Below are 22,765 nucleotides of genomic sequence, written 5' to 3'. Positions count from 1 at the left end.
TCTTTTCATTTCATATAGATTACATAAATATTATGAAGTCATGATTCTGTAGTTCCATAGTGTGGCAGTACTCTGAAAAGATGTGAAATCTTAGTTCATACATGCTTTGCCTGATCCGTCAGCTTCCTGAATCAGTATATCACATTATCACAAACTTTTGGACAGTGCCTAGGGTGCTCTTCTGGGTAGTAACACATACGGGATTTTATCCATCAGAAGAAGGTCTGTTATTTCATGGTTGAATGTCCTACCTACCTTCCTACTAGGCATTAAGTTTAAGGGACAGATGGGAAAAATGAATAAATAAATAAATATAGATATACCAGGTACCAATCAATAGAAAATGATCAGGTAACAATAATAAGGAAACTAACCACATTCAGATGCTGTGAAAAGACCAACCTGTGATGAGGGAGATGCTCCCAGTCAGATGGGGAGAGATAACTTTTTCAAATGCATTTGCATTGGCTTAGTCTGGATGTAATAAAAGCCAAGATGCTTCTTTTGTTCATAGAGAATATGATTATTTTGTTTCTTCAGGATGACCACAGAGAAGTTTTAGAATAACCAGGCTGATTGCCAGAACCCAGCAGGGATTGTTTGTTTGGGTGGGAATACCTGGAAAGTGTACTGCATTTCCTTAGGAGGAGAGAGCAGCCCTAGCCCTGTGGCTGCGTGTTTACACCCACAGCCCGCTGCTACTGAGAGATTGCCTCCCAGTGCCTGCAGGGTTCCTCAGCCTAAATTTCCTTGCACGCAACCTTGCAAGCCCACAAAAAGCTTGAGATCCAAATCTATTGTAATTTATATACTGCATCTAGCAGCACCTCTCTTGTCACCTCGATTGTCACTATGTTGAGAATAACTCTGCTTTCTCCTAATTCTTCTGTGCAGCCTCACTTCAAAATACAAAATTTCAGTTATGTAACGTCATTCCTGGTTCTGAGAAACACTGCAGTTTGATAAAAACTAAGGCTTGTGTTCATTTGCCATGATTAGTTCTGTATATTTAGTAGTATTACCCTTCCAAACTCTCTAGGCAAAAGATTTATTTATTCTTTCATTTTTTTTCCCAAACTTTAATCTCCATTTATTTTGTAATTAAAATTATACTTTAATTTTTAATGAATGGCATGCAGGTCTCAGAAAATCTGACCATTTTGCTTTTGTAGTTGAAAGTAATGTAGCTCTTTCTGATACTCAAGGTCTACAGCTACATACTGAACATGTTTGTTCTTTAAAGATAGTTTTGAGTGTCCCTTATTTGAAGTTTAAATGGTAAAATTTAAAAGTCAATGGAACTTTTAAATGTTCTTTTTACAGAGTGTGAGCATCGGTACTTTTGCCTCTTGCCTTTCCTACTTTTTTCAGTAGTTTACAGATTGCTGAACGTTTTGTCTTCATTGCTGTATGAAAGGCTGCGAGGCAGACACTGCATGGTAAAACACATTGTGCATGAATCTCTACACAGTTTGCAAAGTCCACACATTGTTAGCAGTGCTGACTCACCAGTCAACCCCAGTGTAAGCTGCTGTGTCTTAAGTACCCAGAAACGTGTCCCATGTAAACAGTCTGTGGAGAGGGAAATATGTTTTGTGGGGATTTTTCCATTCTTCAGTTTCTGTTAGAATGATCATTAGTTGTAATACTAGTGAATACTGAGTCCTTACATGATTTTTTTTTTTAAGTTGGTGGAATTCTGTTTGACCATAATGTTTTACAGGAAGTTAAATCCTGTGATATTTTGCAGTAAGTTTTCTTTTGACTGTTTTCTTAATTAGGTGGAGCAGTGTTTGGGCTAATTAGTCTTCTGATGATATTCACATGTAGTACATATCTGTGCTTGAAAGTATGCTAGCATGCTGATGCTGTTTCAGTGTAAGAAAAGTTCTGTGCTAATGATAGAAGAGAGCAAAGGTTTATAAGATTTCAGTTATATTTGCTATGAAGAATGTTCCTACTAAGTTGTTTAATTTATTCTTTTTTTCTTTGTTGCTGCAGGCCACAGGCATCCAAAACTAAGGTAAGCAGCTGTTTAATTGAATCTGCTTAGTCGAAGACTGCTATAAATATATATTAAATATGATTAGATAAAATATTTCCAGTTTAGTACAGAAACTATTTGAAGTTTGGATGTTTCAAAAAGTCACAGTGTTCCTGTTTAATTCCAAAACTTACGGGAAATGCTGTCATATTTTACAGCTACTAGCTGCGGGAAATACATGGGAGAGCAGTTGTTTGCTTCAGTTAACAGAATCAAAACGTTTAAAGGAAAGAGAAGCTGCTGCTTTTAAATCAGGTATTTGTGTGTGTATGTGCATGTGCATACGTTTGCTTTAAATACTACACTGTACTGACATATTCCTATAAATACTATGAAACTATTTCATTTGAGGCTAAAGCATTTGTTGGATTCCCACAGATTCATCTATTTATGCTAATATATATTTTTTTTTTCACAACTGCACGATGGATATATACTGCAATTGTAATCAGATGTTGATATTCAGAATTGTAATTTAAGTAATTTTAGCCTCCATCAAAAAAAGGTCTTTTAAATGTGCATACATTTATAGCAGCCTACATAAACTACGAAACTGTGTAGAACTAGAGATAAGATACATAATGTGGATGTATAAAACATAAGGGAAACAATCGGATGACAAATATTCTGAGTTGTGGCAATATAGTACAGATAAAAATTCAGTAGTAACTGTTTTAGTAACTAGTGTAAATTATATTCAATAGACTGATTTTGAAACACATTTTTATTGTAGCAGCACAGAAAATTAGGAAGCTTTTTGCAGGTCTTGAAGAGAAAAATATTCTTCAGTTATTTTTTGTCAGTACACACTTTTATGTCTGCTTCATTTTCTTCCTCCTGCCTTGGCTGCTTTGTTTGAGTAATCTGTTAAAAGTCATTGGGTTCTTATGAAACATTTAAAAATTAATCAATTGTTAAAATAGAGACAGAGTTCTTTGTTAAAATGGAGACGGGGGGAGCATTGGTAGGCTACCAGGCTGTGCTTTACCTGTTTTCTCTTTTAAGCAAGAGGTTTCTGGGGTTTTTTTGCCACATTCCATTTTCCAAAATTGGCCTAAACTCTGTACCTTTCCTCAAAAGCAGCAGAATTTCTCACCAGAAAAAAAACCCAAGGTTGGCTTAAGTGACCTGAGGAGGTCCCTTTCAACCTAAAGAATCCTACAAGCAGGTGTCAGCTGGGGTATTCAAGAGAATCAGGAACTAACAAAGATACAGTGTCACAGTTCTCTACATCTGTGGATCCTCCTCATCTTCATCCTCTTGAACCCTATGCTGCCTTTTCCCTGTCTTTGTTCTAACTAAACACAAAACACTGAAAATACGAAACAAACGTTCTGTAGCTGAGAAAGCAGATAAAAAGAAAGAACCCAATGCTTTTTTATTTTTGGATGGTTGGAAATTCCCATGGAAAAAAATTAGACACTTTTATTTTATTCTAAGTGGGAATAAGAGCTTTCTGGAGAGCAGAATCTCTGAAAATTTGAAACTGCTGAATTAAAGAGCATTTTGTGCCAATGTTTAAATACAGTAGTGCAGGCTTAATGTGGAAGGTATTAATGGTATAAATGGATTTTTTTTGTGCCTTTCTCTTAATGTAACTCTTCTCAAAATGTCATCAAAATCTTTGCTTTCCTGTGAGATGCCTGTAAATTAATAAAACTATGCCATCCAATAAAATGACACAGAGAATTTTGCAGCAGCACTAAGCAATTTTTCAGTACAATGATAGGAATAATTCAAGCCTAACTCAAATTTAAATGGTTAAAATTTGCAAAAGATGCCTTTCACAAGATCAGCATGTTCTTGAGGAAACAATGAGTTGTCACCCTGACAGGTCTCTTCATCTGTTAAGTCAGTGCGTGGTAGATTAACTACTGCTGCCCCTCACTGAGTCAGCGCGTTGGCAGCAGGGGGCTGAATGTTTTTGTTGCAGTTAGAAGGACAAGTTGATCCATCAGTCTGAATTTGTGTACACCACTCAATGGGCTGCACAAAAAATATCTGAGCTGTGGCTGAGTGATCCAGCTCAGCACTAGAAAGAATAGGGGCTCCTGGGGCTTGTTCTTGATTTTGCCTGAACCCCAGCAGAATCCTGTACTAGAAAAACCGTCCAGTTCCTAATATTTAAACCTGTTCAGCATTACCCTAAATGCATGAGCCTTCTAATTGAAAACTTAGAATGCTTGTCTTCTGCTCTTTTGGGTGTGTTTTTTCCTCTACATCAAGAAAAATGAGAAGTAAATGTGTAAGCTTCTGTCAGAAATGTGTCTGCCAATCTTCAGGAGAACTACTTAATTCACTTTGCTGGTAGAGTTAGTCTGACACTAAGTCAGAAAAGGGAAATTCCCAAGTGGTTTGAGGACTGTCCTTCGTATGAATTCGTATGCCCAAAATAAGAATTTATATAGCAATTATGAATAAGAAGTATTAGCTTATACAGAGAGAGAGATATATTATGTTGTAGAGATTGTTGCACTGTACTAAGGTAGCACCTTCAAAGTAAAATCACAGTTGCCTTACTGATCTAAAACAAAAATTATTGACTTATTGCAGGCATTTGGGAACATAGTTGGAGTCTCTGCAGGCAGTTGATCCTAAGATTTTACGATTTCTTCTGGGGATAAAGTGATCAAGATAAGAAGCTGGCTAGTCAAGATTCCTGGGACAGTAGCTGAAGTAGTTTTTTGCCCTTCTGAGCAAGTGTTGTGAATGGTCTGTTCTGTTATATACTTCTTTCTGGCAAATTTTCTCTTTGAATCTACCAACAGAAAGACCTGGGCCTTTAAAGTTATGTGTGTATATTAAAAGATGAGATTTATAGAATCATAGAATAGTTAGGGTTGGAAAGGACCTTGAGATCATCTAGTTCCAACCCCCCTGCCATGGGCAGGGACACCCCACACTAAACAATGTCACCCAAGGCCTCATTTATGTCCATTAATTTCTTCAGGTTCTCACTGAAAGCCTTAATAGAGTTAACTAAAGATAATGAAATCCATGTGTTTCATGAAACTCTTTCTAATGAAATTATTAATTTAATAAAACCCTTAGCATAATTTTGCAGTGTGTACATATAGACCCGTGTCCAAGATGGGGAGAAACTGCTTATACCCTGTTTACTTTTAGATCATATGATATTTGTTTTTAAATGGAAAGAAGGACAAAGATGGAGAAGTGTGAGTTCTCCAGTGATAGAATGTCATAGGTCAGTGCTCTCTCTGCTAGGCTGTCTTGGACTAATAGGATAAAAAAGTGGTGGCTACAGGTTACTGTGATGAACAAAGTATCAAGGTGGAAATAACCTGGGGGAAGGAGGGGAACATATATTAAATTACCTTAAGTGCTTTTGTGCTAGAAGATTTCCAGTAGGCACTTAACTGTATCTCTGACAGTCAGATAAAAATTACTGCCATGTTGGTGGGTACATCTTTATTAACTTAGTAGGAAAAAAGTATTTGTCTTAACTTGCCTAGAGTCTATAGCGGGCATGGCTTGTCTAATGCAGGTGTTTTGAAGTAGGTGTAAAGAAAATACTGAAAGCTGTTGTATGTCTGTAGTTAGATAAGGATGCTAGGAGCATTTATTACTGTCTTAGGAACAGAGTCCTGAGCTCAAGGGTCACCTTTCATGGTAAATTCCATTTAATCTTTGTTGCAGTGGGAGCTGCCAACAGCGATGTCTGTTGTAATGTGGATGTATCCACTAAGGAAAAATTGACAGATGGTAACAAAATCTTGCACCAGTAATCCACACTGTGTTTGAACTCATGACCTGTATGTGAAGGACTCGGTATCCCATTACAAATCCCTTGAGCTGTCTACTCATCTGTGTCTTATTTTCAAAATGTCCCTGTCTCCTACCCATTTCCTCTTTCAGTGTTTTACAGAAGTTAGATTCCCTGTACTCTTTATATTTGTTGATGTTGTTCTGGGTTGGTTTTTTTTCTGCATTTTGAGATGGCTGGATATTCCTTTTTTCAATTTTCAAGCCAGTCTTTTCTGTGCTACCTTGTATTTCATTATCCTTTAAAATGGGGATAGTTTATAATTTAATAACATTGTTCAATACAATGAATGAATGCAAACATTTCTTTAAGGACTAACAAATATGACGCTGTTTCAAATAACAAGTTCAGGAAGTTGCTCAGATTTTAAGTGAGGTTTAACTGATGAAGGACAAGATTGGCATAGAGATCTCTAGTCATCCTTGTGAGAATGTATACAGTTACTAAGGGCATTGCTTCATCTTGTCATTAGTCTATTCATAAGACTTTTCTGCTTTTTGCTATGACCAAAAAATGCAAATGAATGTTTTCTAGAAACGTTCATTTGCTGTTTGAGGTTGTTACATTTACTGTAACAGTAGTCCTATTATAACATAGCCTTAGCTTCATTTTTGTTAAAGTATGGAATAAAAGACAGTTCATGTCATAGCTTGCTTCAGTGTTCTAATTTTGAATGTCCCCTTTTACTCTTCATAAGCCTAAACAACTTGGGCTAACCATCTACTTCATGAGCTGATAATGCTAATAGTAGGTGATTTCACAAGCTATGTAGAATTCCCCTGGTTTCTTACTGACAATTCAGATAAGAAAAGTCAGTTTTTATTTGTATTGTAAATGTGAATACGGAAATAACCTGCATCCAGTTGCATTTTTTAATATGTAAACTAACATATGTATCCAAAAGTAACAGCTTTTTAAGCAACTTGTTGTGTAAAATAGTGGCTATTTAATATAGCATTAACCAGAGGAGCTAGTTACCCACTTCAAAGAAATTGAATTTAAAATTCATTATATTAGTATGAGTTCAGCTTCTTTAAGCAAGTACAGGTATCTCCCTGTGTGATATATACACTAGCATCAAAATGCAATTTTCCGTTAAGTAAATTTGTCTCCAGGTCTCCCTGAGATGCGCTCACATAAAATATGCCCTAGAAGAAAACTGGCTATTCAGAAATACACATACATATTGTGCTTGAAATATGGGAGTAACTCTTTCCAGGAAGGCACTAAAGCACATGCTTTGCCTGCAAAAATGTGTGTGAATACTTTTCTGAATTGGGAGTCAGCTTTTCGGACTACTAACGAAACTTTTATACTGTCTAGAGCTTAAAATACTTGCCCTTTATGGGAATGCATTTTAAAGCAGTAGGTTGCAGCATTATCAAATCACAGTATACTCTTTCCCCTGGGCTGATGTTTTGAATCGTTTTAAAACACTGGAATTGTTTTTCCTGTTGAACTTAGGTCCTGAAACTTGTCCTGGCATTGTACCAAAGAAAGAAGATCAACAGCTGAGCACTAGTTCTCCAGGTGAAAATGAAACTGAGAGACAGATGGAGGCAGCAAGTCTTCGGGTAGCTGCAGGAAAGGACCACATGGAGGAGCAGCACTGCAGTGCTGAATCAACATCAGAGCCACACACCCAGTCCATAGGGACAGTGGGCAGGCTTTCTTCAGGCTGTTTATCATCTGGGGATGCCAGTAAAGATAACAGTTTGCAGCTGAGAGAAAGACCGCTCTTTAAGGATGTGGAAGAAATAGAAGGCACAGCTGAGGAGCCTGGAGTGAAACTCCCTTTTGAGCCAATGGTAGATGCTTTGGTTTTAACAGATGCTGATTATATGCCTACTGATTTAGTTGCTACTGATAAAGATGTGCAAGCTGATAGAAATCTGCTTGGATCAAAACATGCTGCTGGCTCTTCAGAAATTACTAGTGGACAGCTTGGAAATAGTGATTTAAAGCAGCAACAGCAACAGCCTGATGATGAAAAATCTTCACAGAACAGAATTGCGTCAAATGTACTCTCTGGGTGCAGTAAAGTGTCTGAGACTGAGAGTACTGCCAATTCACAAGTATGCAAGGAAATACAGAGAACAGCAGGAGAGGAGGAGAAGGTAAATAATGAAGAACAAGAAGACTTATTTCTCAGATTTTTAAATGGTAACATAATAGACACTGAAGAATCATTTGCAAACTTAGAAAACCAAGAGGACTTTGATACTGTTCCAGACATTTCACCTGAACGAGCATCTTACAACTCATTGGAAGCTTTATCACTAGATGACAGCTTTTCTTCTCTTGATGAACTTGCAAGAAGGATAGAGATTGCTGAGGTAAATACTGTGGATCCTATAAAATCTTCCATGTTTATCTTAATTAAAGTATTTTAGGTATTGCCAACTTCAAAATGTGTTAACTATGCCTTTATATACAATTTTTCTTTAATCTGAAAAGAAATCTATACTTATTTAACTGTTCTAATTCAGAAAAAAAGTTGGTTTGCCTCCTTAACCAGCAGAGCTCTGCTTCTAAAAATAAGATTCATTTCTACATATGAGTGTGAACACCTTTTTTTTTTTTTTTTTTTTTTAATTCTGACAGAGACTGTTAGAAGGTGAGCTGGCAATTCCTGTTAAATCACAACTTCATGTCCGAGATCTACATAATGTTTATGATGTAGCATGTGCTTCATTTGTATTCATAGAACAAAATTTGCTTTCCTGTGCCTGTTCTACATAGGTGAAAGCTACATATGTAATAAACTCTATGTAGTGTGTGGGCTTCTCATTTTGCCAAGTTTAGACAGGTTTGTTGCTCAACCAAACTAAGAAAAAACTTCTCAGCCTGAACCCACCTTTCTGAAGCACTGCTAATGGCCACAACAAAGATAAGTGCTTCGTAAGCTGAATCGCTCTCTGAAAATATAGATTTATTTGGGATTTTTTTGGAGAGTGTATGATGACATCTGTGCTTTATTTGTCTTCTGGCTTTGGTGCGTTTGCAACCATGGGACCTTAAAAGCTTTTTCTTTAAATGAAAAAATGAGATTACTGTGCAATGATGTGATTACAGGTGCTGGAGGGGGAAGACTTGTGAAAATGTATCTTCCTGGTTCATGTCTATTTTTTTTTTAATGCATTTAACAATACAATATCCCTTGGCAATAAAGTGACTGCTTTTGTATAGATCAGAAGCTAATACACAGAGACCAAGAACCACCATGATCACTCAGGGACAGTAGCCGAGCATGGAACTAAATACCAGGGATCCGTACTGATGTTATTACGTATTTGGCAAAATCTCTAGAGCTGTAAACAGAGCATTTTCTTTTTCTCCCCACCTAAACAGCTTCTTAACTCCTTTCCAAGATCATTCATCCTGTCCTGTCCCTACAACACCTTGTCTTTCTGTGAGATGTCAGGAAGCATGCCACATACCAGGGCCATGTGCACAAAACTGTACACGAGCTCTTGACAACGTGCAGATGTGGAAAACCACATACATGTTCAGACATGTTATCAGACTTTTGCCCTAACTCCATTGGCTTCTGTTTGCTTAGAGAATGGTCTTGAAAAAGAGCATTTTCTTGACAATCTGTGCTAAGCTTATTTACATGTATAACAGAAGAATAATCTAAGTATCATCCCTCAGGATTAGATTTCTTTTGTGCCCTCTGGAAGTTCCGTATTTTAGCAGGAGACGACTGTTGTGCTTCATGTAGGAAAAATCCTAAGTTAATCCTATAACAAGTATTTTTAAATTGCTATGTTTGTACTATTTGCATTTTAGAGGATGTGATAGGAAGCAGCATGTCAGTACTGTTAGAAAAAATATGCTTGTATTGATTGGCCTGGCAACCAGTGATGATACTTTACAGGGAATCTAGTTTTATTTCTTATTTGCTGTCCCGATACAAGGACTGCCAGTACTCTGATGGCAGAGTTGAGTCTCTGGAGAGGAAAAAGTACCTTGAGTTCTTCCATAGTACTTTTTCTGGCCATACAAGGCACAATCTTGGCTGGCGCTCTGGGAGTTGTGCATGAGGGAGAAGGATTAATCTCAATACCGATTAACATTTGTAATATGCAGCATCTGGTGCTGTTTTGCAATATTTGAAATTTCTGGGTGCAGCAGAATGAGTTAAGGGCAGCACAGCAGCTTGTGGTGTTTCATTAAACACTTACATTTTGGTTTCCCAGTTTATCTTATCACCTCTCATTACCCTAGGCATTGTTTTTCCGAAGTGGTGAGCATGAGCACCTACAGCTTTCCTGGAAGACACCAGGAACTGAGAGAGTTTGGCACCCCTGAGGAAGCAGCACTGTTAACTTGCTTTCACTGTTGTGTTGTCTGGGCAGATGGGAGGGCTCAGTGCTAAAATAAGATTCCAGTGATGTTTAGATAAGCAGACAGATCTTTGCACCCAGCAGTAACACTTCTTCCTTTCTCGTACACCTGAAGGCTTTGTATTTTCATTGTTCAGGCTGTGGCCATCTTATAAGATAACAATGTTTTAATTTCATACAGTAGTTGTGAAAGAAACCACACCAAAAAAACCCATACTGAAACAACTTGAAACATGAATCAATTTGGCTATGATAAAACTTGTCATGGAGGGCATATTGCCACAAATAAGTTAGAAGGAAGGCAGAAGTTAAGATTATTATGAAATACCCTAGGTACAAAGATCATATGGTAGGACAAAATGTCATTAATATTCTTCAATGGAGGTGTGATGTTGACTTCTTGAAAATGGGGAAGAGTAAATACTTGTGTATGTATTTATAGTTAGGACAAGCTTTGTTTGACCCCATATTGAGATGAAAGAATTATCTTACGTAGTTCTCTAATTTAGATCCTTTATGTCATTTGCTTCTAGTCTACCATTTACAGTAACTAATTATGAGACTGAAAATCTACAAATTCTGACTCTAGCTTTAAATAATTGCAAAGCTAAAATGGTACTTTATATACGGTGCACTCCTTTATATTGGGTGTTTCTTCTCTCATAGAAACAGTGTAGCACAACGTGCACATGATGGAAGATCACTGTCATTTTATAGAAACTAGATTCCTACAGCTAACAAAGAGCTTTGAAGCAGTCAGCAGTTGGCAGCAACAGATACCGGAAGTGTATAACTTTTTCTTAGATATCTTTGCTGTTGTTTCTGTGAGAATGAAATGATACACCAGAAGTCAAACAAATGGTAACCTAGATTATGTAAGTTGTATTTTGCCCTACAAATTGGAAGTTCATAACACAAGCTTTTTGTCTGAGTGAACATCACGGCAACAAGTAAGATCTTAATGTTTTTTCCTGCTTGAAAAATTATCATTTGAAAAATTATCATTTCAGAAAGCAAAGATAATGAGACTCTCTTCCACAACATAAGGTAGTAGCTTTTGGTTGGCACTGTTTTTACACAAAGACTATTTAAAAGTACTGGGTATGTACTGACTAGCAGCAGATTTGATTGCAGAAATTAAGTCTTCACCTATCTGTACTAGGTCTGGAGACAATGCCTTGGTGAGATTCCCTGTTCTCTTGTATGGCTGGGGTCTTGTACTTTCGAGTTTGCAAGAATTATGCTTCTGTATGAAATGCTTGCATGGTATCTGAGCTATTTATTGCTGTAGAAAGGAGTCCTGGTACTTGGATGGCAAGCATATGAGCAGAAAAATGGTTAGAGTCAGATGCTGTGGTATGAATACTGAATCTGTTAAGTACTTATGCGCCTAATATATTTTATTAGTGGTTTGTCTGTTGCTTATAGCTTAACCCAGGGCAGTCTTGCTTTTTGTCAGTTTGTTGTACAGTTATGGATTCCCACTTAAAAAAAAAATCTGATATTGCTAGGAATGAAACTGTAGGCCTTTGCCAATATCTGAATAAGGAATACTGTCCACAGAAGAATACACAAACAAAACTCCTTGAGTGGTTCTCTGCATTCAGGCCAAAATGCATCATACAGTGAACTTCTCTTCCTGAATCCCAGTTTGCAGTGCCTCCAGTTTTTGGGATTTTTACTTATTTCTGTATGCTACAAATGATTCCAGTAGTCAAGTCTGATCAGTTCTCTCTAGGAGTTTGAAGTACAGGACCTTATTTTCATAGTTTTGTCTAATATGTTTATAAATACATACATTCACACACCATATTTGACAAAAATGTGTATAATGTAAGAAGGTTTTGGGTTTTTTTTCTATTGGCAGATTCTGTTTGAAACAGAGAAAAGACAGGAGGTTTATTTAGAGCTTATGTTTTTCTTTATTTACAGCCAGGATATTAAACTTTATCTAAAGAAGTTTAGAACTTTTCTGTGTAGCAGAATCACTTTGTATTAATAGTGGTAAGAAGAGACAAGCTAAGATATTAACAGAGTTTCAATTAACCAACAATCATTGCTGGTTTCCTTTTTCACTGCTCAAAATGCCACCACGTATCTGTATGCCATTTTCAGTTCCTGTACAGTACTTGTAAGAGCTCTGGTTAAAGGACTTCTGTGAAGGCCACCAGAGCCGGGTGAGTAAGCTCAGTTACACTCATGTTCCAAGAGCATCTTTGTTAACTTTGTAACTTGGACTTAAGAAAATGTTCAATGTTTCTACAGGGTGTTTTATGCAGCTCTCTTTTGTAACAGAGCTGTGTGAGGTGTGGCCTGATGCAAGCCTACATTTTTGCTTCTGTGGCTCAAGTCAAGCAGAGGCTTGTGGTCAGCTGTATTAACCACAGCTCCCTCGTTAACTTCCAAGTTAAATAATGTAATCTGCCTTTTTAAATTCCTCTTGCCTCCTAAAGACTGGAATGGAAAACTTCAAGTCTTGCATGGCAGCTAAGTCCCTCTCCTTGGATGTTTAATTAATTGGAGATGGATCTAATACAATCAGTTCATTTATTGCTTTGAAGTCTTTCTCAATAAAAGATATAGTAGAAAAATACATTTTATGGTTGTTTTAATTGCATGAGATTTTACTTTACCTGACAGTCTTCCTCACAGCAATAACATTTTTGTGACAGAAAATAAGAACAATTAAATGTGGTGATGCTTGCATTAAATATTTTTGAGCTGCAGTTGAGAATATGGTAAAAAAGATGTAAACATTGCTTTATACAAAATTCCAGATGTTTGTATTTGCACTTTTAGCAATAAACTCTAATGTGATTAGGAGGCAATAGCATTGTGGGTCCTTTACAGAACAAAACAAAAATCTTAATTATATGACTTGTGAAATTCAAAGGCAGATGAAATATTGTAGTGTGAATTATATATCATGTAAAAGGGACATTCTTAAAAATATCGTCTATAGCTTTTGTCGGGACAGGAGAGTAACAGCAGCACACTCATTCTATTGTGAAATCAAAAGCTACCCTCTTTTCAAGCAAAAGATGTTCAGAATAGAGAAACCGATGCTGTGTCAATTAGTTCTTTATACATTTAGAAGCAAATCCTGAAACAGAGCCATGTAGGCTGACAGGGAAAGTCAGTGAACCTCCTTATAGCAATACTTTCCTTATGTAACTGTAATCAGGGAAACACATGTTTCCACATAATCCTGTCAAAGACAGCCCTCTGGTTTTAAGCTTGGAGAAGACAGAGCTTGTGACAGTCATTCAAAAACTACCAGGAGCCAACAGACAAACGAAGAGTCTCAGTTTGAAATGACTGCTGGCAGAACAGATCACCATATACTAATGTTAGGGCAGAGTGGTACAACCGCCCTGCTGCCCCAGGTGACATTGCTGCCGTTGCAGTCCAAGCCACCTGCAGACGCGTGTGCCAGGCAGCAGCAAGCCCGCTGCTGGGGTATTATGGGAGGAGCATTGATCCTCTTTATGAAAGCAATGCCATACGCAAAAGATTAAAATAATCTGCTCTTTTAAAGGACATTATTTCATCTCTGCCCTCCCAAGTAAATGAATCAAATTAATACACTCCTGCATGATCCCCCTTGCTTGTCACAGCAAGGAAGGCATAACTGTTAGTTTTCTGGCTGGTCTGATGAGTTTTCATGGTAGTTCTGCAGGGCTAACTTAACATTACTAGTCAAAGCTCACCCCAGTGCACTTGTCTGTTGTGATGAGATACTTGCAGGCTATTATTTTTGGTTCAGTTGTGCCAAATAGTGGTCCTCCATATGCTGACGTAAACAATTTCTTTCCACAGTTTCACTACTTTAACTGTTTCGTTGAATTGTTTCATTAGATGATCCATTCAAGCTCTTGAGCAGATGATCAGAAGTGAAAGTGCATATGAAAAGGGGAAGTGTGGCAGAGGTTGATTTTATCCTCTCAGTTGTGCTTGTGAGAAAAATTGTTGGACTGTAGGCATATACCCACAATGACCAACTCTTGAGTTTTTCAGGGCAACATTATTTGTCCCGTTCAGGGCTATAAAATGCTGCCAGACTAGAGACCTGCAAGTGTAATTGCCACATTTGCCAGTTAAACTGTTGCAAACACCAAATGCTGTAGTTGGTACCATGCCTATTGGATTGTGCTCTGCGTTTCACTGTGTTCAGTGCACCATCTCTCTGGTTACAGCATGAATTGCTGCATTGCATAAGTTTGTAGCATGAAGCAAGTTTAGGGGAATAAGTCACAAAGTGACTTGTTTTCTGTTTTTCTACAGCTCTTACAATTGCCAAGCAAACAAGTTTTTATGCGTGGTCTTCTAAGTTGATTCGGTTATGGGGCATGTTAAACAGTGTTCTGCAACTACAGTGTTATCTGGAAAGCTGCTTATTTTCCACTTTGAGTTTATGTGAAAATTACAGGCGTTTGGGGTTATCTCCTACATAGATGAGTTGCAAACTCTGTTGCAAATGTGATGTGTTTTCTTAGCTGTAGCACAAATATATACAGATTACTTTTCAGTTTAACCAATGTCATTGGTGATCTGTAGAGTAAGTGCTACTTGGATTTACAAAGAGATGAATAATACCTTCTTCAGGTAAAGATCTCAAGATTAATGAGGACATGTGTAAATATGCCTCCTATTTTAATTTGTTTGTTTCTAGCACACTGGGAACTGCTTGCTAGGAAGGTGTTTTTCTCCTGATACTTCCCCTACTTTCATTTATCTAATAACTGGGAAATTATAGACTGCTCAGTCTCGTGTAACATCCTAGAATGGCTTAGTATATACCCTTGCAGCTAAGCCAAATGCTGTAGCAAATGAAAGAGAAGTTATGAGTTATTGACTTGTTGACTGTATTGCTGTTTGTGCAAGCTGTTTGGGTGAGCAGCCTGTGGGAAGGATTTTTGAACTGCTGCTGTATCCAGAAAGCTTATGACAACATGGAGCTGGAATCTATTCAAAGTGGTGAAGCTTTCTTTTTTTCCCTGGTGTTATCTCTTTTTGGTTTTGTGACCCTACTGTAACTGCTTGTTCACCCTGGGGAACCAATTGCAGTGCTGGAAAATTAATCTCGCAGTAAGTATTTGATAGCCTTTGCAGGATTTTATCTTTGGAGAGGCAACAGCAGTGTGTCATGGGGCTTCTTATTGCCCTCTAATGATAGCATTTTTGACATGAACCCTCCTCACTCCTGCCCCAACCCATTTGATTTAATGTGAGCTTACAAAGGTTACTGTTGCAGTGAATACAAAGTCTGATCCAAAAGTAAATGTATGTGTATTTAATTTTGATACCAATTAAGGGCAAGCAGTGTCAGCAGTCAGCAGACTGATAATGTGGCTGTCCTGCATGTTAAGGAATTGATGTATTCAAGAAGGTGTCACAAGTGCTGCAATTTTAAGAAGAGTTTTTAAGATCTTTTTATTGTTTTAACTCATCTCCTCCTTAAAGTTATCATTTAATAGATCCCACACTTGGATTTCTCACATCTCTTGTGCCACTCACTGTCTTTCCTGATAGATTGCTCCTGCAGAAGGATTGGTGTCTATACTAAAGAAGAGAGATGACAGGGATGGAAAAACAATTGCTCAAGTCCACCAAAGGCAAACAAAGAGAAGAGTGAGATTTCAAGAAATGGAAGACACATTGGATCAAGGTAATTTAAAGCTGTTAATTCACGGTTGCACTCTCAGGGTGCAAACGATGTTGATCTTTTTGTTCATAAGAGCAAAATGGGCGTTCATTGTACACACTGTCCTGGTTTTTTTAAACTTAACCAAGTAATAAATGCAGGTGATCGATCAAAGATTATTCTATACCAGGTGCAAGACTACAGAAGGATAAAATAAGTACACTTCTGTTTTAAAGCTTGGTTGAGACTGGTGCCACAGGTTTTTTTCACCCAGCCGAATGATTTGCAAGCAACATCTAATGGACATTTTTTCATTGATGTTCAGAGTGTAGAGGTGGGAAGTGTAGGCTTTCTCCCTAAATCTAATCCATGTAGGTAAAGAGGAATGTAGAAGAAAGAAGTCTGTTGTGCTTTGTCCACAGGTAGCTTCCCAAGCTTTTCTAGTAGACCGTGGGATTAGAGGGTATCAGATTTTAACCTTGCTTTGTAATTAAACATCCACATATATTTGCTAGCTGGCGCTAATTTTGGCTAAACACCTTACTGCCTTTATAATGGGCTAAATTGCCTTATAAGAAATGTAATATATTAGTTTGTTATGGTTTTCTTGGAGTTTAACATCTCTATTATTCAAACCAAACAGACGTTAAGAAAAATACTTTTGGTTACTAATGATAGTACTTTCTATATCCTACTGTGTGTGCCAGCCACTAAATGGAGGAAAATAAAATCTATTCACTGACCAAAAGAGAGCTTACCCCATATTTTTCTTGAAATTATTTTGAACAGTTTAGGTTTTAAATGAAATTTCAATTAGAGTTTCTTCTCTGATTTTTTTTTTTTACTTGCCCCAGGAATTTAATGATTCAAAGGAAAGTTATTATTATTTTAAATCTGATTTCAAAACCACAGAAAAATGCTTGAATGTTTCCTCCTTTTTTTCTTCTTTTCCCCTGTTTCTTCTTCCTGCTGTAGAGTGAAGAGAGTTCAGAAATTTTCTTAGAGCCTCCAATCTGACAGAAAATGCAGATATTATTCATGCATACAAGTTACCAAGGACAAGTGAGGTTGTGAGGATGCAGCAGAACCCCTGCAACCTCTTTATTGTTCTTACTCTGGAATAAGCATTTGTGCCAAGAGTTACTACAGAGATGTAAGCTAACCCTTCATGTTAGCCTACCCTGAAGGTTTTGTCTCTATCATTACAGTCAAAATTTGAAAGCAAATACAAATTGCTCATGGTAGTGCAGTCAGTGTCAGTACGAATGAAGATTGTTTCCATTTTAGTTTCAAAGCTTTCATTTCATTCTAAGCATTTCCATGAAGGAAGGCTTTGGTTGAACAGCATTCTCAAAGTTAAGTGTATTTGCGTCAGTGTGGTATGATCCCGCAAGCAATATCAGCAGGGACAGGTACATAGGTTGCAGAAATTCAGCTATATTATTATTTAGGTTTCTGAAAAGACCGGGTAGAGAAAGATACAGTTCCTGGTATGTATTATGGTCACTTTGACGCGGTGAACATTATTAAATTTGTTTACCTCCTGACCCATTAATGGTAAAACCAATCTCAGATTTTCTCACATGAATTCTTTGTATATCATCCTTTTTCACTTTTTCTTCTTTTACATTTACAGAAGAAGTAGCTGGTGGCTCCTGTATTTTGCTGATCCTGCTGTGCATAGCAACTGTTTTCCTTAGCATTGGAGGAACTGCGTTGTACTGCACCTTTGGTGACATGGAATCCCCTGTGTGTACTGATTTTGCAACCAACATGGACTTCTATTATACCCAAATATTGCAGCGTATGGAAGAACTTAAACACTGGATAGTCTTCTCATAGCTGAAATGAGCAGAGACAGCACAGTAAGAGATCACCAGTGGTTATTGGAGATGGTAGAAAAAAAATATGATTTCAAGTTCTCTAACATTTGCTGCCTGCAGGTGATGTGTATTTGATGATTTACTTACACTTCTACTTAGAAATCAAGAAAATTCTAGTTTAGCAATCAGGTGGCAAAATGTTCACATCTGTTCTTAACTGTAGCAGTGTGGTGTGGGAGAATAAGAAGTTATTGTCATCACCCTTTTGAGAGTAGGCAAGTAGCTTTTCAACAACTTGAGCAAGTGAAGAAGAAAGAAGAAAACCAACTGTCTTCTGCTCTCCCATTGCCACGCATTGTGTAAGCAATCTCTGGAAGCTTAGTAAAAGACAGCTTTAATTTACAGCTGTTTGTGCAAAGGTGTTGCCTCCAGCTATCATGCAATAAGTCTGTGTTTTATGGAAACATTGTTTTTATTCTAAGTCTTACTATTCTTCTACATTGTTTTTCTCCATTTTAATTCTCCTGGTGAGCCATGTTATTATTTGGGTGGAGTGAGAAAAGTGCAGCAGCATTCACAGAGCCCTCATTTGGTGATTAACAGACTGACCCTGTATATTAAAGGTTATAGTGAATATCATGAGTGCGACAAATCTGCTGGCAGACTTCACTAAATACTCCCAGTATTGTGGGGGCTGTTTGAGAAATGGAAGGTTAAAAATAAATCATTGGTCTCACTAAACACAGAAACAAAAGTAAGATGTTTACTAAATTATTCATGTTAAAGTGGCTTTGGCCGATTTTAAAGCACCTGGTAGCAGGTGTGGGGCTAACTGGGTTTTCTGTCCAGGTATGTCACTGACTTGGAGTAATCACTTTGTGCCTCAGTTTCTCCTCCGTAAATGGAGAATAATGATCCTTGCCTTTGTGAATTTTTATTGCAATTAGGGCTCACATCTGATTCATCCCAGATGAGTGCACAGGATCACCGAACTCTGTGGCTGCGGCCTCTCTCAGTGGGTGAATGCTGATGTAAAGTGGAACTTAACCAACAGAAGAGATTCAGGGGCTCACTGCAGATCCGCAGCATGGTAGTAGTCCAGGGCACTCAGTCCAGCAGATAAAACACATTTACATCTATTTGCCCTGCAGTTCTGAGACCTGTGTTGTAAAATCTGTTCTTTTTCTATCACCTATACAGATTTGAATGAGTACAAAGAGTCATTTTAAATGGGTATTACTATCACTTGGTGCTTAGTCCTTCTTGTGTGGTATGTGAGGGGAACACTGACATGACTGTGAAGGTGAGAATTAGATACACAGAGTTTTGGCCCACACTCTGGTCAAAATATGGCAACTGTTCTGGTACAGAGCACAGTGCCCCAGCCCTGCTGAGGGCGTTAGTGTGAAACGATTCCTTTACACCTCAGGAAACAGCATTTTTGAGGGGTCCACTTCACTCCACTCTGCGATTCCCTGCTTACTAACATGGTATGATGCAGTGTGTTCAGGTTTAGAATATTATTTTGTAAAATACTATGAAATGAAATTTTCAAGATATGGCTCAGAATTATGACATTAAATGATCATGCTTTCTGGCATATGCAAGCAGACTGTCCCGCTAGTGAGCTTCATTGTTCCTAACGCACTGTTATACTTCACGAGTTTTTAAAGTGAAAGTAAAAATAACCTTTTTTTTCTAGAATAAATTGCATGTATGATTTGTCTTCTTGTTTTCGCTGCGGAGGCTTAGTTTATCTGTACCTTAGGGAGCCTCCTGTGCAGCTTTATATTAAACTAGCAAATTTTAAATGCCCAAATGAATGAAACTTTTGATTTCAGAATGAAACTTAAGAACAGTAGTTTGGTATATTTTTTGTTTGTTGTCCTCAGAGTATTATAATGCTGGGCTGATCTAAAGGAGAAAGACACTTTTGTATTTTAAAGTGTTACTGGCTGGTTCAGTTTATTATTTGAAGTCTGTATTTGTTTATTTATTTAGTTTTTCTTTTATAGAGAATCTTATTTTTCTTTTTTGGTTATTTACTCACAGAGTAATTAAAGCATGCATTCAGTTAAAATATGTATTTATAGAGACTGTGTCGTTAGAATATATTTTGGTTTCTGTAACTTTGCGTTGAGTGTTTCGGGATATTAAGTTTATTCCTAAAAAGACAACTGTTGATATCAGCTTACATAAAAATTTTAAGCTTTTGTGCACTTCATCACCAAAAAGATCAAGAGGTATATATAGAATATTTATTCAAAAGTATATCAGATATGGAGGTCAAAGATGCTCTACTTCTAGGTTCATTTCATTAAGACTATTTAAAAATAATTATTTTATTTAAAATTGTAAATCTGTTAAAAGTAATTTTTAATAAGCAGTTCGGTTTAAAATCAGTGGCCCAAATCCTGGTATGTCCGCTTTGTGCTATATTCCCAGTGCAAAGACTCACTAGTATCATCAGAACTGCCTACAAGAAGATCACGATGAGGCTGGACACCACATTACTTACATGTACCTGACGAAGAATGAACAGCCAGGTGTCTGTGTAACTCAGCTACCTTACACTTGTGTTGTAGCTTGGAGCATCTTTCCAGCCTTCCCAACTATGCCAAGGTACCACACATGCAAAGTCTCTCAGGATTTGAGGGAGCAGAAGGGGCACATATGCACAGGCTGCCTGTCTCCTGATCTGAGCTGCTCACTCCTCAGTTGCAACCAAGTGGTTGAATCTGGACCTAATTTCTGTTGGCATTACTTTATAAAAAGCTGATGGTACTAACTCTTGCTTCGTGTGACAGTGCTCTTGGATTGCTGGTGACATTGCTTCTGCCCGAGTTACCTGAGGGGTTAGGATCTTACAGTCAGGTAAATTCAAGCTAAAAGAAATAGCTGAATCTACTTCTCTTGTCTGAGTATTTTGAGGTAAAATAATCCTGAGCAACGGCTAAGATTGTTATAAGGAGAAAGAAAACAGAGGGAAAAGGCTTCCTACGCACCCCATCCATTTTAAAGCCTTTTGCATATAAGTATTTATTCTTCTTCCTTCACTGCCACTGTCTTTAGGAGTGTTCTGCTTAGCAGTAGGGGAGATACACTATGCTGGCGTACAACAGTTTATAGTTGGTAGGCAAATTCAGGGAATGCTTCAGTACTTGACAATAGTTAAAAGTCATGTCTTAAAATATGACTGGATTTCAGCCTCATACTGTACCTTCAAAGAAGTTGTGTCCACTTAATCACATGCCGCACTCCACTAGAAACCTCCAGTTTATTCCTTGAGCATAATTATTTTGAAGAGATTCTGATGAAAACCGAGATTCAGCATATGCTGCCAAAAAGAGCTTCCTGATGACATGATTAACACCCTTACCCCAAATAGCCTGGACTACACCAAGAAAAGCACTGTACTGTAGCATAGTCATACTATACTACAGGCTTGTTTTCTGAACAGTGCCGGTAAGGAAGCAGGTATTCTACAGCCCAAATATGCCAGCGGAAGTTTGTGATCTAGACAGCCCATGTTTTAAAATTTTCCCAATGTCTGTGCTTTCGTACCTGAAAAATGCATAGCCCTGGTGACAAGCAGTAGGAAGTAGTCTGACAAAAAGGGAAACTCTTTTTAGGGTTTTTAAGAGTAGAGGACAAGCTTGAACTATCAAACAAGCAGAGTAGGTTGGAAGTCTAGATTCTTGTGTGACAGGGGACTGTTCCACTCAGTAACCTAAATGGATGTTACTCTCCTAAGAAAACATGTTTGCCTGCTGTAATATAAAAACCAAGACCATCTGAAAGGACTAACTGTAACAAATTCAGCTTCCTTTAACAAAAGGAGTAAATAATTGTGTTTGAAACTATCACCCAAGCTTGTAATTTAAATACTGTAGCAAAAATAATAAAAACTGTCCCAAAGAAAATACATGAACCTTTTTGGGTACTGTGATTCCTAAACGTATAAAAAGACTGAGAAATTTTCTGTGAAATTCAAGTAAATGAGCAGTACCGCCAATAAGAATTTCATGGTCAAACCCAAGCCAGAATGGAAAATGAAGACAAAATGCGTAAGGTTTGGTTTGGTTTTTGGCATAATGCAGTTTTTCTGAGGGAGGGGTGTAGTGTGTCTTTGGTTTTTAATGAGGTCATTCAGTTAGGAGTGGACCTCAGAAAGTCCCGAACCTTCTGTTCAAGGCAGGGTCAACTGAGATCAGACCTAATTGCTCAGGGATTTGTCCAGTCAGCTCTTGAAACCCTCCAAGGACGGAGAATGCACAACCTCACTGGGCATATTCCACTGCTTGGCTGTCCTCAGGGTGAAAAAGTTATTCTTCATATCCAGTCTGAACCTCTGGTTCAGTTTGCTGTCTCTCATCCTCCTGATGTGCACTGCTCTGAAGAGCTTACTAACTTTCTCATAGTTACTGGAAGGCTGCCACTAGGTCCCCCAAAGCCATCTCCTCTCCAGGCTAAATACTCTGTTTTCTAGCAGTGTCCTTCTCATCCTTCTTACTTCCTTGTCCACAGCATCTTCCCTCCTGATAGGGATCCAACATTCTCCTGTTAGAACAGGGATCCTGTATGCTTCTCTGTGTCCTCTTCCAACATACACTCTCAAAATCAAGATTTTAAAATCAGTAATGAGGCCACAACAAAACTGAAATAGCAGTGACAACTACTATTCCATTAAAAACTACCCATGACTCACTGATTCCTTAGTGATTCCAAAACTTATGCTGATTCTTGTACTACTCTTTAGCAGCTGGTGTCTGAAGGATCACGTGCTGACTTCCACATGCCTTCATGAAATAATCTAATTCTCTAAAACAGTTACCCAAGGAAGCCCAAAGTATTTAACTATAGAGTCCTTTTGTAGAAAAATGATTTTTTTTAGACATTGCTTCTTTAAGGCTCCTTTATATCATTTGTGATTTGTATTACTTTGAATTAAATGTTGTGGTGATTCTTCGTTCACATAAAATGAGCCTAAGGTTTACTGCATTCAGTAATGTCCAAAACTTGTGGTCATCTCTTGAAGAAAACAATGATGGGGAGTAGATGCATGGTGTTTTACAGATTTGCTCTGTGACATCTAAGATGCTACAGAATTTATATCAGTAG

At 37.7% G+C, this 22,765-nt stretch overlaps 1 protein-coding gene across 2 annotated transcripts in view; it reads left to right on the top strand.

The window, feature by feature from the left end:
- CNST (consortin, connexin sorting protein) overlaps window positions 1-22,244 on the top strand; it is a 51,656-nt gene extending 29,412 nt beyond the window's left edge. For both annotated transcript variants that reach the window (XM_080614878.1, XM_080614879.1), the window contains exons 8-12: window positions 2,002-2,023; window positions 2,203-2,299; window positions 7,293-8,164; window positions 15,710-15,845; window positions 17,458-22,244. In XM_080614878.1, the coding sequence (XP_080471004.1) occupies window positions 2,002-2,023; window positions 2,203-2,299; window positions 7,293-8,164; window positions 15,710-15,845; window positions 17,458-17,663 (1,333 nt within the window). In that variant the 3' untranslated portion in view covers window positions 17,664-22,244. The remainder of the gene's footprint in view (window positions 1-2,001; window positions 2,024-2,202; window positions 2,300-7,292; window positions 8,165-15,709; window positions 15,846-17,457) is intronic.
- Window positions 22,245-22,765: the final 521 nt, after the last annotated feature.

This window comes from Psittacula echo, assembly GCF_963264785.1.
Source record: "Psittacula echo genome assembly, chromosome: 4".
Taxonomy (NCBI): domain Eukaryota; kingdom Metazoa; phylum Chordata; class Aves; order Psittaciformes; family Psittacidae; genus Psittacula; species Psittacula echo.
The sequence above is the reverse complement of the archived record's forward strand: the minus strand, read 5'-3'. Positions and strand labels throughout refer to the sequence as shown.